Consider the following 19,399-nt stretch of genomic DNA (forward strand, 5'->3'; position numbering starts at 1 on the left):
AAAAAAATAGCTTAGCTGCCCCATATCTTTCACTGGAAATTCAACTTCAAGCTTGAAGATAAAATTTTGAATTAGGCTGGAAGGGCAGCCTGTAAGGACCATATCATCAACATAGATTAAGTGAATAAGACAATCACCAATTTTATGAAATGTGAACATGGATGGATCTGAATAGCAACTCTGAAAAAGGAAAATCACTTAGTCGTTGAAACCAAGCTCTGGACGCTTGCTTTAGTCCATATAACGCTTTTCGAAGACGGCAAACATGATGCGGTAGAAGAGAATCTTCAAACCCCGGTGGTTGAGACATATGGACTGTTTCATGAAGCGATCTATGTAGGAAGGCATTTTTGACATCCAATTGTTTAATGCTTCAGTGGAAGATGGTAGCAATAGAGAGTATAAGCTGTGTGGTAGTTGGTCGTATGACAGGAGAGAATGTCTCTTGATATTCGATTCCTTCAACTTGAGCGAAACTCCGGGCAACCAAGCGGGCCTTTAGCCGATCAAGACTTCCATCGGTTTTGAGTTTAAATTTAAAAACCCATTCAGATCCAACAACGTTCATGTGTGGTTCTCTTGGAACTAAATCCCATGTGTTATTAGATCTCAATGCAGTCATTTCTTCCATGGCTGCCCTCCACCCATCATGATTTAGAGCTTGTTGTACTCTTTTAGGCTCTTTGGGAATGCTGGAATAAGTGATATGAACGTTGGCGCACTTGGGATTAGGATTGTGAATGCCCGCCATAGCTTTAGTTATCATCTTTCGGTTTCTCGGAGACATCGATCGAGTCATAGATCTGGTTACTATAGTCTGGGTTTCCATAGAGTTTGATGGAAAACTGATGATGCTTGTAGTATCTGAACTTTGTAAAGCTTGGTGGAGCAGTTGGTGTTGTATCTGAAAGATCAGCTGAATCATCATTCGTACCGAAAGATCTAGCATGTGGCATGTTTTGTTGAATATCATCGTAGACATTCAGATGTGGATCTGGTGTTGGGTTGGAACCAGATTCAAGGTGATCAGAAGTTGGCATGGTTCCATCACTTGAAGTCTTGATATCAACAAAAGATGTAAAATCATTGTCCATGACGTCGTCTTTGTATAAAAAAGACGGATCTTTGAAAGGAAACAAATTTTCATCAAAAACGACATGTCTTGATATGTATAGACATTCAGAGTTTGGTTCAAAGCATTTGTAACCTTTATGAAGTGTGCTATATCCAATAAATATGCATGGAACAGATTTATGGTCAAAATTTTTCTTGGCATATCCTCTCAAATAAGGGAAGCACCTGCTGCCAAAAATGTGCATGCTGGAATAATCAGGAACCCTTTTAAACAATATAGAGAAAGGTGACTGCATACACAAAGTTGATGTGGAAAGCCTGTTCATCAAAAAAACGGTAGATGAGAAGGCATCAGTCCAAAATCGCTTTGGTGTATTGGAATGAAAAAGCAACGTTAGACCCAATTCAATGATAGAGCGATGCTTGCGCTCTGCTTTGCCATTTTGCTCAGGTGTCTTGGGGTAGGAATATTGCCGTTTAATTCCAAGGTTGTCGAGGTATGATTAAAGTGAGAGCTAGTATATTTGCCGCCTCCATCACTTTGAAAAATTTTGATCCTCCTGTTAAACTGATGCTCAACCATTTTGTGAAAGTGAACAAAGGCTTCAAAAAAATCAGATTTGTGTCTTAGTGGGTAAAACCATGTAAAACTACTATTGTCATTGACAAATATAGCGTAAAACCAATATTGTTCTCGAGAAAAAACGGGTGTCGTCCCCATAGATCACTATGAATTTTTTTCAGTGGCAAAGAAATAATATCATCTTTCTCAATAAAAGGCAGTTTGCAAGATTTTTCCATTCGACAACCAGCACAAATCGAAAGAGAACCATTAGGTAAAACATCAATATATTTCTGTCTTTTCAGAAAAGAGAGAACACTAGATTGAGGATGTCCCAAACTAGCATGTCAAGACTCTTCCATCGCCTGTCGTAATCGTGATTAAAAGAAGACTTTATGATTGCTGTCATTGTTCACTGCATAGAGACCGCCATTATTCTGCCCGTCCTCCTGTCCTTTAGGATGCATCGACCAGAGGTGAATTCAAAGTCATATGAAAAGTCGTTAGTCAATTTGTTAACAGAAATCAGATCTTTAGTGAGGCGTGGAACATAGAGAACATCCTTAAGAAAAAGATTTGGGGAAATATCTGCTTGTCCAATGTGTGTGATTGGGATACGCTGTCTGTTCCCAACAATAACTATATCGGAACCAAAATAAGGTGAAATTTTTTTAAGTTTACCTGCGTCCCCTGTCATGTGTGTTGTAGCTCCAGTATCAGCCAGCCAGCCATAATCTTGCGAGTCATTAATAGTGAGAGTTGCGAGGGCTTGAGTAGCATCTTTCGCTTGGAAGGAATGATTAAACCGATTGTAACACTTCATGGCAGAATGATTCTTCTTGTTACAAATTTGACATATGATACCTTTGGATGAATTTGAAGAGGTTGCTGCCCCATCACATTTTGGCAGTTGAGGAAGATTGGTGTTGTAGCCAGTTTGAGAAGGGTTTGAATTATAACCTCCTCCATGAGAGGGATTAAAGTTGTATCCTCCTCCACATCCCCCTCTGTTGTGTTGTCCTCGCCCTCGTGAGAGATGGTAAGTACCACGGGATCTGTTTTGACCTTCATGTTGAGCTTAGAAGGCAACTTGGGGCAAGCTATCGGAATTGAAAATTTTGTTTCTCACTTCCAAACATTGCAGCAAAGAGACCAATTCTTTGTAAGAAGGAACTGCTGGCTTGAGCATGGCCATAACGAAAGGCTCGTAGCCTTTACCCAGTCCTTGAAGAAGCCAGAAGGTTTTTTATTTGTCTCCAACAGATTTTCCAATGGCAGCCAATTCATCACATATGGCTTTGAACTTGGCAACATAGACTTCAAGGGCGTGATTACCCTTTTTACATGTCGTAAGCATGTGAGTAAGATGAAATCCCCATTCTTGGGATCTTGGGCAAAAGCATCAACAAGAGTGGACCAAATCTTTTGAGAAGAATTAAGTCTAACAACCAAACCAAGGACGTTTTCAGACAACGTACCGGTAATTCATCCTTTTATAAGACGATCGGATCGACGCCATGATTCAAACTTGGGATTGGAGATCAATTGCTGCGGATCTGCAGGATCGACAATATGACTTGGTGGAGCAGGGGTTGAACCTTTCAGAAAACCCTCCATGTCCTGGCTTTCAATGAGAGCTAGAATTTGCGTTTTCCATAACAAAAAATTGTTGTGTGTCAGCTTCAGGAAACAAAATTAGCCACGTTCAGATTTAGTGGACAGGGATAGAACGTGTTGATAAATGATGCTGGTGATGAGGAAGAGGCCATGGCCACAAGCCAATATCTTGGTCACCGACAGAAAGGTAGAAGAAAGCCACTCGGCTACTTGCGTTTCTACACTGTTTTGGCAGACATTGATGGTAACACAAGCAGACAGCAGTAGGAGGGGTGACCAGAACTCAAGCGATTTCGGCCTGCTTCGATCATGAATCTGGTCGAGCTAGGGACCGCTGGATTCGCAACAAACGAGAGATTGTTTGAGTAAAATATCTCAGTGGGAGATCACTCATGCAGACAACGCCGAACAAAAAACTGAAGGGCAGCGGAAAACAGTGGCGTTGCCCTGTTTCTCCTGTTCCGATGCTTAAAAATCAAGCGCTCCCTTCTCGAAGCTCCAAAAAATCTGCAAATGCACAGGAAAGATCTGCAGAAGTTCAAGAATTGTTTGAAGTTCTGCTCGACAGCAATAGTTATCGGATTTTACAACGACAGCAAAAATCATTGTTGTGAAAACACACTTCTCTGTTCTTCCTCTGTTTCAGCAACAGTTCTGTATTCTTTTCAGCAACAGAAAATGATCTCTTCTTTCCATCAGCTCCAAATCTTCCGAAACAGCTGGGGAATAATTTTCAGGTGTCTAGGATATCTCTGGACTCCTGCTCGACAACTTGTACCACCGGATTTGGGAACACCGGCAGGGATTATCAACGTGAGCAGATAGTGATCTTCGGTGATGGTCACTGTATGTTCTTCACGGCTATTAACCGTAGCTCTGATACCATAAAGAAGAAAAGGGAAGAAGGAGGAAGAAAAACCAGAATTACATGGTTCGGTTTTATTAAACCTACATCCACGGCCAGAAAGAAAACTCTTGCTTCTTTTTCTTATTGTGGTTCCATGTTCATCATTACATTATATAGAGCAGAATGAAACTGTAGAAATCATGGTGAGAGATTTCTAGACATAATGGTTATATCAGTTTCTCTCTTTTCTCTAACGTTTCAGTTTAAGAAACGTGAGCAAGATCTGGGTCATTATGACCTTTCTTCTTCTCTTCTCTTCTTAACGTTTCATTTTGAGAAACGTGAGCAGGATCGTTCTCGTTTCCTCCTAGCATTGCAGGTTGAGAAGCGTGGGCCAGATCAGGAGCATTATGGCTGACACGAGATTTGCAGTTTTCATTTGTTGAGGCCATAATTAAATGACGTTCCATAGGGAGATCTTCCCATTTGCTGTTTTCATTAAATTGAGACGTTGTCATTGACTTGAGCGTTGCAGCATAAAAACTTCCATTTTTGTCTTTGCAGCTGCCGATACCATACTTGGACGTTGCAGTCGTTACAACATTTGAACGAAGACTTCCTTTTTGGCTGGATTGCTCATGATTGTCGTGGGCCACTTTAGGAAGATTATAAGTTTATAACAATTTTCTTTCATAGATTGCACACATCCTCACCTAGTAAAACTTGATGATTGCATGTCTTGAAAACTAGGTAATGGGTGATTGGGGGTCCAATCAGTGCCGATGTAGCGAAACAGTATGACTGAAAGTAAGTGCGATCGTGCACAGCCACGCCCCAGCAAAACCTAATGATTGAATGTTTCCAAAAGTAGGGAAAGGGCGATTGTTAGTCCGACTAGCGCCAATGTATCACAGCGGTATGGCAGGTCGTGTTTTCATGGGCATGCTTCTCATGAATTTAGATAAAGATATGCCATTTTTTTGGTTGAAGGTCGGACAAATGTTCACATGTGTTATACCTCAAACTGTTGATCGAAACATGCCATTTGGAAGAAGAGGAGGTGATCAAGTCACCCATTGAGGCCGATGAGGGGCAATCCATGCGCGACCTTGTTCCTTGTTTTGAGGCATCAATCTGCTTACATGACAGATGATGGTGTTGATAAACTGATCCAACACTATCCTCTCTGGAGCATAGCCAGTTAGTGAGTTATTGCATCCTCGCTCTTATTGTTGATGAAAAATCAATGGCTTGTCGTGGGTGCAATATACAGCCCAATCGATGCATAGGAAGCTCAAGCAGGTTGCCCTATTAGTGATAATAAACAGAAAAGTGATAATGAGTGATTTGGGCCCCACTAGCACCAATTTAGGGCAAGGGTATCACCTACAGTGTTTTCATGAGCCTACTCCTGATGAATTTAGATCCAGAGACACCAATTATATGGTCAAAGGTCGGTCAAATGGTGCATGTGTTATTCCTCGAACTGTTGGTTGAAACACATTGTTTGAAAGAGGATGAGGGTGATTGAGTGGCCAATGGAGGCCTATGTGAGTTAATCTCAAGTGCAACACTGTTTTCCATTGCTTTTCTCAGTTTCAATGCACGAGTCTGCTTACGTAAGAAAGGATGGTGTTCGTAATCCAGGTCCTTGTCCAACAGTGGCCTGCTAGAGCCCAAACGGTCAATGTCTCATTGCACCCTTGCTTTCATTGTTGACGGAAAACAAACTAGTCAGCGTCTCATTGTGGGTGCACTAAACAACCCAATCGGTATATAGGAATCTCAAGTAGGAAGCCATACTAGTGTTCATGAGCCAGAAAGTGACAAGGAAAATAAGTGGGAGGGGGACTTGAACTGACGATTGTGGCGCAAGATTCAATCTAGCACCACTATAGAGGCAATATATATTTTCTGATATCACTTGTATATAACAATTATAAATTTAAATTATCATTCTTGTTATATCGTAAGTCTTATGGCACTACCTATCGTCCCAGCTATCACACCTTACTGACTGTAAAGATAACCAACCATTCTACAACCAATCTCTGATTTATATTGTATTAATTATCTCACAAAGAATTGCATAAATTATTGCATTGTTGCTTTATTACTGGAACACAATTGATGACTAATCAATGAAGAAGCATGTCCATGGGTTCTTGTTTGAGACAATGTAAATCAACATGGCCTATGACTGTCAAAAACATTGCATGTTACGATAGGCTTCCATAAAAAATAGAGGTAAACATCAAAACTTTATAGGAGATCAATAAAACTGTCGCTTGGATACAACTGGTACATTAGGTGTGATGGCATTAGTTTTTCAACCCTACGGTTTTCTACTTTTATACGACTCGATAGATTGGTTGGTTGTTCCTACAGAACACTTGGTTGTTTCTTCTTCTTTCTCTTGCTAGTATTCTCCAACGCACTTTTGGTCCTACGGTGACTGGTTTCAGATCCTAACTTCCTCTTCAAACCTTTTGCTATATTTATCGTTTTCTCATAATTGACAACATTGATGTCTGACTTGTCAAATATAATATTTATGCTCAAACAATTCATCATCTTCCCCAATGGGTCTGGTGTCATAGGATGGGTTCTTGTGTGTCACTCTCGTGGCAGAATGACAGCACTTTATCTAGAGCTCAATTTGTGAACTGCCTCATGTATTCATATGTTTGGTCATCTCAAGCTGCCAAGTCTGCAACATACATGAGTGATCAGCATAGAAGTTTGTAATGGGAGACAATGTGATGCCTACGGTCCTTATCACAAGGAATATTCGGCATCCTCTTCAATATGACCACCTTTGCATGTTTTGTGTATCTTTGCATGATATATGTATCAAGTACTTCTTTAATATTCCCTCGATCAAGTGTCTTCAACGCATGACAATATAAACTACCTTTGAATCCGTATTTCTTGCAAGAGCATTACACAAAATTGGTATCAACATGGTAAGCAATGTACATGACGAGACAATACCTACGCATACCTGATTCCTACATATCTAATTCTATGTTGTAATTAGTTGCCTGAATTGCTTTCGGCTTAACCCACTCGAACGTGGTTGATGTACAGCTCTAGCTGATGTATTCATGTTCAAAGCTTGAGGTTGTGGCTTTTGACATTTTTTTCAAGCTCATTCTGTCTGGGACCATCGACAAATAATTCATATTGTTGCATAAATTGGTACATTGACAAACAATAGTAGACTTCCTTATTCGGTATAGCATGCGTGCTCTTAACACTCTCCATGTCTGTCGTACCCGTACAAAAGTATTATCTTTCATATGTTAATGACCATTTTTTTTTGTCCTTATAGAACCTTTGATGGCAAACGTTCTCTGTCAAGGTCATAGGCATGAATTATTTGTTCTCATTCATACTCAAACATCCCTGCATCTTCACACTTAAGTATACATTCTACAATTTTTGCATTTCATTGTCTACATCTATGAGTACAACCTTAAGTACACATACTGTTGGGTTTTAACCTTAACAATTGTTTCAAAAACCAAAACAACATTGAAGCATTCATAATCTACCCTTAATCTTGAGTCTTCCCAAAAGATATGTGAGGCATATTGATCTTTGTCTACTTCACGCACTGAAAAAACCTGTGTTTGCTTGATTTTGTATCCAAGTAATCCAACAGTGCTCTTAATTCTCATTCCTTCATACGTTCTGACCTCCTTTTCCTTAGTTGGTTTCTATAATCCTGTGTGAATGAAATATTCTCCTAACCACCATCAACTTTCATGAAATAATTATAAGTCCCCATAAGTGAAATATCAACGCTATCAGCTAGTTTACCAATGGAAAAATGGGATGTTGATACATTCAAGCCCAACATGCGACTCATGTGAAGAGGTGCTAAGGGATGATTGTGGTCATCTGTGAATGTGTCGACAAAAAGTATTTTTCATTGAAAGTCCTTCCCAACACAAATTTGGTTGCACAGTCACATCTTGCATCAATCCTATGTTTCTTCACATTTTCATATGGTTTCTTCCACTCTTGCTTCAAACAAACAAATGACCTTTTCAAAATGACACTTCTACATTTTTGTCACCCTCAGGGGCGGAGCCAGGATTTTTTTCAAGGGCGGGCCAAACCGTCCAACGAACTATAATATATTATAATATTATATATATATATATATATATATACACTCACACACTTTAGATAATATTTGCAAACCACAGTATAGTAGAAGTGAACATATGTCGTCTATAATTGCTCACGTCATAAACGTGAAGCGCGACCTATCCTACGACACATTTAATAATTGCTTGTGTTATTAGCACAAAACACGATCTGTCCTCAGCAGATAAGGTGCTCTATTTCTATTACAGTGACGTAAGTGTGAGCAGTGAACATAATGTGGACATACAAATATCACAATCATAATATAACAAAGGAATACATCTATAAACCCCAAAACGAAAACATGTTGCTTACCTAAAACAAGCAGTTTTATATTCTTTCTATGTAACACAATCAGTTTTTACCTCTGTTTTTATTGAAAATAGCTACACATCATCATTCATTCACCTGCACAATAAAATATAAACAAAAACTACATCATTTATTATTGAAACTAAATAATGACTCAAATATATTAACATAAAAACGATGCAACAAAATACTTTATAAATGTAGTCTTGAATATTTTTCATCATCTTGTCATTAAGGTAACATGAAAAACCTGAAATTTGAAATAGACAATAAGATTTGAACATTTTAGATATATACAAACTCAAGAAAGGCCAACATGAAAAACCTTTACATAAGATTACATTTATAAAATCATTAGCAATACCTTGAATAGCAGTCCCGCAGAAAGGCCAACAATTAAGAGGAAAAATGGCATCACAACATCAACCAGAGTGATACTGAACCAAGGTGAATGGTTTATGGTTAATACATTATGCATAGAAAGGCTCCTCTAGCATCATCAACCAAATCTTTGTATGGAGTTTCTGACATAAAAGCAAGCAAATAATTGATGTCTGAAATACTCATATACGTCCAATTGTCCAAATACTGTAAGCCATAAGGAACAGAAGAAAATATATGACTCCAAATAATCAGATTTTAGGGGGTACTTTTGTTTCATCCAGTTAAAAGTATACCAATTCAACATCACAACACCACCTGAAGTGAAAACTTAAACTTTAGAAGAGGAAGACAAAAAAATAGCTACAAATAAATGCAGAATGTTAATCACTGCTAGCCAAAAAAACTTTTGTTTGTTGATGCAGGACGTCGATCAAGCATTCTTATATAATTGAGATGAAAAGGCCATGACTCATACAATTCAACCCTGTAATAGTATCCAGTCTATGCAACTTCAGTAGTCTCATGCAACAGCTTTCATATTTTAGCAAGTTAACTCATCTGGTAGTGACATCAACATCTTATTAGCATAACAATGAGGCACCTTAAGACAAAGGAGGAGGCATTATATGTCTTTCAACATAAATTTTTTACAAAAAAATTCTAAAATTTGTTGAAGCAGTATTAACTATTAAACATGTTAGTGATCCTAAAACCCCTTAATTACTTCAAAATAACTTAAATCAATAAGCAAACGTCTTTCTCAGAAAAATGAAACAATAGGTTTCTAAAGATGAACAGACATGGAGACCTAAAGAAATTTATAAATTTCCCTCCAAATACTAAGTAGAAAATTTTCAGAAAAAATAAAATAGGGAACTTACTTTTAGCTAATTGTTCACTAAGATGAGAACCCTCTACCAATTACCTTTCTGCCTTTAGTATGTATTATCTACGTTTAATAAAGAAATAGTTTTCCTCCTCAAATATTCATTTGAAAGGTAAAATTTTTTGTGTTTTTTTTAGCAGGCCAATAAGACATTCCACTAGTTGTTCCTAACTTTTTAATGCTTTAGTGTTTTAAGTAGTTGTCTGCATCTGCCAGTGTATTTTTTGTATTAACAGTTGTAGTATCAATCACAACTATAAACAAAATTGCAGGATCGATCTCGTCAACTTTGAAACTTACAAGGAGTAAAGCTTATTTTCCAATCAAGCTCTTTTTGCCTCTACTTTTAATCACTTTTCTCACATTAAGAACTTCTATTCTCAACATATCATATAACAGTGCATGGTAAAGTATATTCTTAGCTCTAACAGAAATTCATCTTTACCTCCTCAAGCGCATATTACTGAAAAGCTTCTGAGCAGCAGCTCTTGTAACATCTTAATGTGAGAAAGAAGAAGATTTTACGTGGTTCGGTGTAAATTCACCTACGTCCACGAGAGGGGGTCCTTCCACACTTTGTGGTGGAGAGGTTTTCCACTATTTATAATGCTTACAAGTTAGGCTTCTCCTTGATCTTAGGAGAGATTACATCCTTATCATAATTGCTCTTATGAGCTGTACAAGAATCTTTAATATGATGTCGGTTTTAGATTGACTTGCTTTGTTGGGCTGTCGCATCTCTGGATCGCCATCTTCCTTAACCGACTTACTCTTCCTTGGATGAATCTTCCCCAAATCATCATGAATATCCATAGCTATCTTGCCTTTATTATCTCTTGCATTAATATCCAACGCAATCCCATTAATATCCAATGCAATCCGTGGCCTGGTTGATTTGGCCTTTGTTGTAACCGACGCAATCTGCGATCTTGCCAATTGGTGATTATCCTCATCCGTTTCACTTGCCAATTGGTGATTATCCTTATCTGTTTCATCCCCCCTCAAACTGGGCGGGGCTTTAGTGAGGCCCAGTTTGGCATGAAGTGTATTGAAAGAATGGCTTGACAGTGCCTTGGTAAATATATCAGCAAGTTGTTGGGAGGAAGGCACAAAATGCGTAGTAAGCTGACCAAGTGCAACCTTTTCACGAAGGAAGTGATAATCTAATTCGACATGTTTCATTCGAGAGTGAAAAACTGGCTTAATAGAAACCTGTAGTGCAGATATATTATCACAATATAAGGTAGGTGCAGAGGCCAAGTATATTCCAAGATCTTTCAAAATATATGTAACCCACGTAAGTTCAGTGGCTGCAGATGCCATAGATCGATACTCAGCTTCAGTCGTCGATCGAGCAACAGTAGGTTGTTTCTTAGCAGTCCAGGAGATGCAATTTGTTCCGATGAAAGTGCAATAACCGGTAGTAGAGCATCGAGTGTCTAGACATCCTGCCCAGTCAGAATCAGAGAAAGCATGAAGTCGAAAATCCTTCTGAGGGGAAAGAATATAGCCATCAGAAATGGTGCCATGAATGTAGCGAAGTATACGCTTCACAAGTTGGAAATGACTATTCTTTGGTGTCTGCATATACTGGCTGACATAATTAACACTGAACGATATGTCAGGTCGAGTGAACGTCAAGTATTGTAGTCCTCCAACTAGACTCTGAAATAAAGTTGGATCCGGAAAGAGTTTATCATCACCAGGAGGTTGATAGTGTTGAATTAAAGGAGTGATGACATGTTTGCAGCTGAGCAGTTTTGCACGTTCAAGTAGACTAAAGGCGTATCGCTTTTGATTTAAGAAGAGTCCAGAACGGGTTTGAACAACTTCTATACCCAAAAAATGATGAAGGTATCCAAGATCTTTCATGGCAAATTCAGTACTAAGCTCATTGACAAACTGTTGAAGAAGGATGTTGTTGCTCCCTGTTAATATGATGTCATCAACATAGAGGAGGAGAAATATAGTACCTTGGGCTTCTCGATAGACGAAGAGAGAGGAATCAGAGATGCTTGTATAAAACCCTTTTGTCAATAAGAATGAACCAAAGCGACCATACCAAGCTCGAGGGGCCTGGCGAAATCCATAAAGGGCCCGATGAAGGCGACAGACATGTGTTGGTTTGGACGTATCAACGAACCCTGGAGGCTGTTCAATAAAAACTGTTTGATCTAAGTTGCCATGGAGGAATGCATTTTTGACGTCTAGCTGCCTGATGTCCCAATTGTTGGTTAATGCAATGGTGAGAACAATGCGAATCGTAGCCGGTTTGATAACAGGAGAGAATGTTTCCATAAAATCAATGTCGGGAATTTGATTGAACCCGCGAGCGACGAGTCTGGCCTTCAAGCGTTCCAAAGCACCATTGCTTTTCAATTTTGTTTTGAAAACCCAGCGTGTACTTACCACATTCATGTTTGGCTGCCGAGGAATGAGAGTCCAAGTCTTACAGTGGTGGAGGGCATTTAGTTCTTCTTTCATTGCTGCCACCCAACCATCATGCATTAAGGCATCTTTCACCGTTTTAGGTTCTAGTGGAATACTCACAGTGAGAAAATATCGAGGATTGGGCTTGGTAACACCAGCCTTTGCTCGAGTAATCATAGCATGAGAATTTGATGAAGTATGAATGGACTCGTCATGTGCTTCCCCTGTTGTATCAGCATTTGGAGATAACTCAGCTGGTGTGAGAATTTGACTGTCTTGATGTAAGGGCTCATCACACGAAGACGTCAATTCTCCTGCAGTTGGTTGATGCATGGGGGATGCATGAACGTCCGAGATAGCCAAACTAGTTGTTGATGCTTCTTGAGTTGGAATCTCTTCATGATGCATACGAGCAGAAGTATCATAAGAGTCAATGTGTTGCGTACCAGGCAAGTTAGTAACATCATGAGGAGGCTCTGTCCAATCATTGAAGGTGGCAGGATGTAGCTGTTGTTCAACCTTTGAGAATAATATTCCAGACTTGTGATAAGGGAAATAAGCTTCATCAAATACTACATGTCGTGAGATATATACTCGACCAGTAGGAGGATATAAACATCGATAGCCTTTATGAATAGAACTATACCCCAAAAAGACACATGGTAATGATCTTGGCTCAAATTTATGTTTGGCATAATCTCTCAAGTAAGGAAAACAACGACTCCCAAATATACGAAGACAAGAATAATCTGGTTTCTTCCCAAACACACACTCAAAAGGTGATTTCATATGCAAGGTGGGAGTAGGAAGCCGATTGATCAACCACGCAGCCGTTAGGAAGGCATCGACCCAATATTGCATGGGTACGTGAGAGTGAAACATCATGGTGAGGCCTAATTCAACGATGGACCGGTGACGCCGTTCAGCCAACCCATTTTGTGGTGGAGTTTTGGGGCATGACTTAATATGTTGAATGCCATTATTTCGCAAATAAATTGCTAAGATACGGCTATTAAATTCACCCCCTTCGTCAGTCTGAAAAATTTTTAACTTTGTCCCAAATTGTCGTTCAACTAATTTATGGAAATCCATAAACACTTGACAAAGTTCATATTTGTGCCGGAGAGGATATAACCAAACAAATCTTGTAGCCTTGTCAACAAATATAGCATAAAATTGAAATTTTTGTGAAGACATGATAGGGGCTGGTCCCCATAAATCACAATGAACACGTTCAAGAAAATTTAAGAATGATCTTCTACCGGAAGGAATGGCAACCGACACATCTTGGCGATTTGACAACTAGAACAAATTCCCATTCTTGATTGAGGTCCACTCACCTCAATGTTATTTTTGCTAACAAGAAAATCAACTATCTGACGATGAGGATGGCCCAAATGTTGATGCCATGTCTCTTTATTTGCTGATTGAAATCTACTGGAAAAGAAAACTGCATGTTGTTGATCCTTGGGTGTCTCTTGGAACGCATAAAGATCTCCAGCTCTACTGCCCGATGCTATCAGTCGGTTGTTCCTCTTGTCCTTAACAAAAAACCCATCAGCAGAGAATTGAAAGACATATGGATATTCAGATGTTAACTGGCTGACTGAGACTAAATTCTTCTTAATTTGAGGCACAACTAGCACGTTGTTGAGAACAAGACGTCTTTCCCCGTTTTGAATATCAGTATTACCAATATGAGTAACATTCAACTTTTCACCATTTCCTACCATAATTTGATCATTACCATGATACTGAGTAAAGTTTGTAAGGTTACCTGGATAAGATGTTATATGTGTGGATGCGCTTGTATCGGGAAACCACTTGTTATCTTGACCGTCGGCTACCTTCATTGCTGCCAAAGCGTGTTGAACTTCTTGTGCTTGAAAGGCGTGATTGAATCGGTGCCAGCAATTCGCAGCATTGTGATTCAATTTGTGGCAGATTTGGCAACGAACACCTTTGTCCTTACTTTGGTTCTCTCCTTGCCCTCCATTTCTGTTTTGGTTTGACTGAAAACGTCCACCACCTTGGACTGCTTGTCCTCCACCTTGGGCTGCCTGTATGAACTCTCGCCCTTTTGAGTTAAAAAACTGATTCTTGTTTGTTCTGAACTTGGAGTTTGAATACTTTTTACTGTAAAACGCAACCTGCTGGCTGGTTTCTTCATGATACATGCTTCGCATAGTTTCATGACTTTGAAGTAAAGCTACTACGTCCATGTAAGATGGCGTTGGGGGTTTCATCATAGTGGTGGTAAAGGACTCGTATTCCTGTCTCAATCCACTGAGAAGCCAAAAGACTTTGGAATGATCCTCTATAGGCTTGCCTATGGCTGCAAGCTCGTCACAAATTTTCTTGAACCCACAGATGTAATCAGCAATAGATAAGCTTCTTTTCTTATAAGTCTGAAGTTTTTGCATAAGCAAGTGTTCCCTCTCTTGACATTTATGAGAGAAATGTGTCATGAGAGTGTTCCATACCTCTTTCGACGTCTGAAGGCCAATAATCGTGCCCATGACCTCTTCTGCAAGAGTGCCGGTGATCCATCCACGCAATAGTTGATCTGATTTTCGCCATGCTTGATAGATTGGATTCACTCGTTCCTCCACCGTACCATCTTCCTTGGTACACTTGATTGTGGGTTCAGGTGCAGCCGTCTCTCCTTCAATAAACTCAATCATATCTTGGCTTTCAATAAGTCCAAGCAGCTGAGTTTTCCATATCAAAAAATTGGTTTGGTTCAACTTAATGGTCACAAAATTTGTGACGTTTAAGTTGTAAGGGTATGGGTAAGAAGAGGTCACAATAGAAGCCATTGAGAAAATACAAAAAACTTGAAGAGACTCACGGCCGAAGACCCTATTGTTCTGATACCATGTGAGAAAGAAGATGATTTTACGTGGTTCGGTGTAAATTCACCTACGTCCACGAGAGGGGGTCCTTCCACACTTTGTGGTGGAGAGGTTTTTCACTATTTATAATGCTTACAAGTTAGGCTTCTCCTTGATCTTAGGAGAGATTACATCCTTATCATAATTGCTCTTATGAGCTGTATAAGAATCTTTAATATGATTGTCGGTTTTAGATTAACTTGCTTTGTTGGGCTGTTGCATCTCTGGATCGCCATCTTCCTTAACCGACTTACTCTTCCTTGGATGAATCTTTCCCAAATCATCATGAATATCCATAGCTATCTTGCATTAATATCCAACGCAATCCCATTAACATCCAATGCAATCCGTGGCCTGGTTGATTTGGCCTTTGTTGTAACGGACGCAATCTGCGATCTTGCCAATTGGTGATTATCCTCATCCGTTTCACTTGCCAATTGGTGATTATCCTTATCCGCTTCACTTAAAACCACACTGCAGGAGGGAAAAAGTTGCATTAGCAAAAACACAAGCTTTTGTTTTCTTTCCACTTACAGAAAGGAAACAAATATGGGAGAAATTCTTAGTAAATAAACAACCTGTGTGTCGAAGAAATTACAGAGCACTGGGCAGGCCCGGCAGGGCACTGTGTTTCGCCCCTTCTCTGCTGGATTGTGGGCCAGGGCACTGGGCAGGGAGGGAGGGGGGGCCGCAGAGAGGGAGTGAGCAAGAGAGAAAGGGGCGAAACAGTTGTGGGCCAGAGAGGAGGGGAGGGGAGCCAGCGAGAGAGAGGGGATGGTAGGGTAGGGCAGGGAGGGAATGAGCGAGAGAGAAAGGGGCAAAAGACTTGTGGGTCAGAGAGGAGGGGAGCAAGCGAAGCGAGAGAGAGGGAAGGGCACTGGGTAGGGCAGAGAGGGAGTGAGCGAGAGAGAAAGGGGTGAAAGAGGGTCGGGCGGGCCCAGACGAACGAGAGAGAGTGTTGTGAAAGCGGGTCGGGATGATCCGCGGGTCGGGCCAAGATGACCCACGGGTCGGGCCAAGAGGGAAAATTTTAATTTTATCAATACAAATTTTTTTTTTGCTCGGTGCTCACCTGGGCCATGGCCCAGGCGGCCCCCCCTCCCTCCGACCCTGGTCACCCTTTCACTTTCTAACACTGAATCAGTGTCTTAGTGCCTAAGAATTGTAAAATACGTAAGTGTCCGATTTGTTGTCCAGCACGATTCTTACTGCAGAAACTTCATCTGTTTCAGCACATGCATATGCAATATTATCGTTCAACCATTCATGAGAATAATAGTTGGGCAATACGTTTTCCTGTGGCATTCGGTTGTAGGCAACAAACACTGGTTCTCTTCATCATTTCACATTCTTTTGCTTCTGAATCAGATTGTTCGCTGCTGCTTTTAGATGATGATGAACGTACGACAGCCATGCAATGCAATCTACAATGCATGAGAATCAAAATATCCCACATAGCAAAGGATTGTGATAAGTCGTGCAATAATATGGCGATAATATAAGTAGTAATGTGTGAGCAACAAAATAACGACAGCATCTGCAACCGTGTTAGAAAGAGTGTATGTGGTCAGTATGCGAACCGTGGAGACCCTCATCACTGACAACTTGTGCGATAGTGTGTGGGATAGTGTCGTACATGTTGGTTGCATGTTTTCTTCATGTCTCCAAGTAACGTTGAACTTCATAGAGTGGAAGGGCTTGTTTGATTTCTTCAAGTATCCATCCATCGAAAGAAAATTTAGAGCCTGCAGAGCACATTTGCTTTATGAAAATATCGAATAGTACCAAAAAATCGAATGATCAAGTACGATCCAAGGAAGATATATACTCACTTCTTCCTTGCTCTTCTCATTTCACTTCTCACCTACGTGCTCTGCTGCTGTTCTTTATTTTCAGCCTTCTCGTTTCTTCATCCCCAGTTTTGCATACCACGACATAAAGTAAGATAGGAAAATACAATTAGTTATGTGCATTCGTGCACTAAAAGGGGATGACCAAGTTTACTTCAGCTCGAGTCTGGCATAACAATCCATAGGGTAAGACAGGAAAATACATGCTTCATGCGTGCATGCACTAAAAGGGCATTTAGGTTAAGCCCATAAATTCTCCTTTTTCATTGTTTCCATACACTAAAAGGGCATAAATTCTTCCTTTGGTTTGGTTATGGACAATATGAGAATATAATTTTTGGGCCCCACCTATGCACGATTTCATTATCAAATTTTGAAACCTCTAATACCACGTGGCAGCATCATTGGCCTGTGTACAAAACTAGCTCTCATGTTAACGTCCATCCAATGAATTGTATCACCTTACGAAAACCATAACACAAGAATCTGACGCAGTGCAAATATTACTATTTACATTTTTTAAATTAGAGAAAGAAGGTACCGAAAAACATTGACGTCCAGGCTTGGCCAGACCCAATTTTAGTAAAAAGCATTTACATTATATATATATATACATATATATAATAGTTAATACTTTTTTGTGTATATTGCCAGGCCCGAGGCGACTCGACCCAGCTTGAGAAGTTGTTGGCCAGACCGAGGCTGCGTAGGTCGGGTACCCCTCCTCATGCTCACTCTTACTTTTTGGTATGTCCTCACCTCAATACGCCAGAGACATCCCCAACTACATCGATTTATCCCACATAATAATTGCCCCAAATTTCTTTTTTTTCCGTCAGGATGAGATCAAGTGGCAACAAATATATACAAAAGAAGAAGAAAAGAAGGGGAGCAGGGTATTGTGGAATTTTTTATAAATAAATGTACATTTGATGCTTTTAACTTTTTTTTATTGCTCTTTTTTATTCTTTTAAAAAGTTTCCATTTTAATTTTAGTAAAAAATATTTTGGTCATTATACACCCTTATGCACAATTTTCTGTGCACAAATGTCACGTGCACATAAACAATTTCATGGATAAAATACCTTCGATCGAATCTCAATAGCGGGACTTCTAGGATTTTTTTTTTTTTCTACATTCAATCATTTACTTTCAAACAGAAGCATGTGAAGCAACATGGGTACTACCTTTCCAACTTTACATCGAATGGAGCAGACAAATACGTTTCATGATCAAGGAAAATATAAAAAAATACGAAGGCTTCTCCTGTGTTTCGGATGAGTATGAACCTATGACAGATCTTGCATCGCAATTGTGAGTGAAGTTGAATCTATTGAAAACAGGAATTGAGAAACAATACCTGAGGGCTCTTATAATTTCAAGTCTTATTAATATAATAGTACAAAATGGGTCCCTTATCCGGGCAATTTCCCTTTCTTTTTCAAATTGGGCAGCCTGTGCAGGGCACCACCCATAATTCTTTACTGTAATTGGTTCTTCTTCCTCCCCCAATTTGAGTTTGTTAATGCATTGGTGATGAATCATGGTTCTCGTCATTATCCACGGGCTCCTGGCTTCCTTGTCCTTATATATGCATCCAGGAGCCAGAGATGGCCACACGCTTCCAGGAGAAGAGCCTTTCCTTCCCTTTCCTTATCGTATCACATCTAATAGGGAAATTGCGCTCTTCACGGCAGCGATGGCCTCGTTGTTGTTGCACTCCTCGCTTCGCCGTCTTCGTCTTACTTCTCCAACCGTCTCTGGAGGTGTCAAGGTCTCTCTCTCTCTCTCTCTCTCTCTCTCTCTCTCTCTTTCTCTCTCTCTCCCGCTGTTTTGGAAGGTGATCTGATTCGCGTGTGAACTTCTGCAGGCGTACAGCCAGGTGGTCACATCGGAAGGAGTAAGGAGAACCAGTAGCGGCGTTGGAGCCAAAGCAAGATCTACAGCCGATGAGTTTGATAGGCTTCACGCTGAGAAGATGGCAAAGTCCACGAAGGAGAGAGTGAAGGTGGAGATAAGGCAACATGCAATGGAAGCTGCGGGTAAAAATCCTCAGATATCCAAGGAGAAGGTGATCAATGACATAGAAGTATGAAATGGAGGAACGAGGATTTCTCCCTCTTGTTTACGGTGGTGGCCTTCTCTTGGCTGCTCCCTAATGTTAGCTTGAGATTCGAAACATAGTGCTGGTCATTCTCTTTGATGTGGCCGCCCTTCTCCTTAGAAAGTCTTTGTGTCACTGTTAATTGTGTCGTTGTGTTTAGGATCTTGAGTTTGCTGTTTTGTCATATGGTTTTGTGACGCTGTAAACTTCCAACTCACTGTGAGAAGTTTGCTTTAATAATATTGAAATCATCCTTCTCTGTCTGGCCGAGAGGAAGGTT

The 19,399-nt window shown here is 40.1% G+C and overlaps 1 protein-coding gene across 1 annotated transcript; it reads left to right on the plus strand.

Annotated features, from left to right (window-relative positions):
• Positions 1 to 18,519: 18,519 nt before the first annotated feature.
• LOC116256693 (uncharacterized) lies at positions 18,520 to 19,399 on the plus strand. Its single transcript, XM_031633106.1, has 2 exons — positions 18,520 to 18,789; positions 18,886 to 19,399. The coding sequence occupies exons 1-2, from the start codon at positions 18,559 to 18,561 to the stop codon at positions 19,108 to 19,110; spliced, it is 456 nt and encodes a 151-aa protein (XP_031488966.1). The 5' UTR covers positions 18,520 to 18,558; the 3' UTR covers positions 19,111 to 19,399.

Source organism: Nymphaea colorata, chromosome 6, assembly GCF_008831285.2.
Source record: "Nymphaea colorata isolate Beijing-Zhang1983 chromosome 6, ASM883128v2, whole genome shotgun sequence".
Lineage (NCBI taxonomy): Eukaryota > Viridiplantae > Streptophyta > Magnoliopsida > Nymphaeales > Nymphaeaceae > Nymphaea > Nymphaea colorata.

Bases quoted from the DNA above. Each gene is read 5' to 3' on its own strand.
- LOC116256693 (XM_031633106.1), top strand. From the start codon at position 18,559: ATGGTTCTCGTCATTATCCACGGGCTCCTGGCTTCCTTGTCCTTATAT. The intron at 18,790-18,885 runs GTCTCTCTCTCT...GAACTTCTGCAG, and splicing joins CCGTCTCTGGAGGTGTCAAG to GCGTACAGCCAGGTGGTCAC.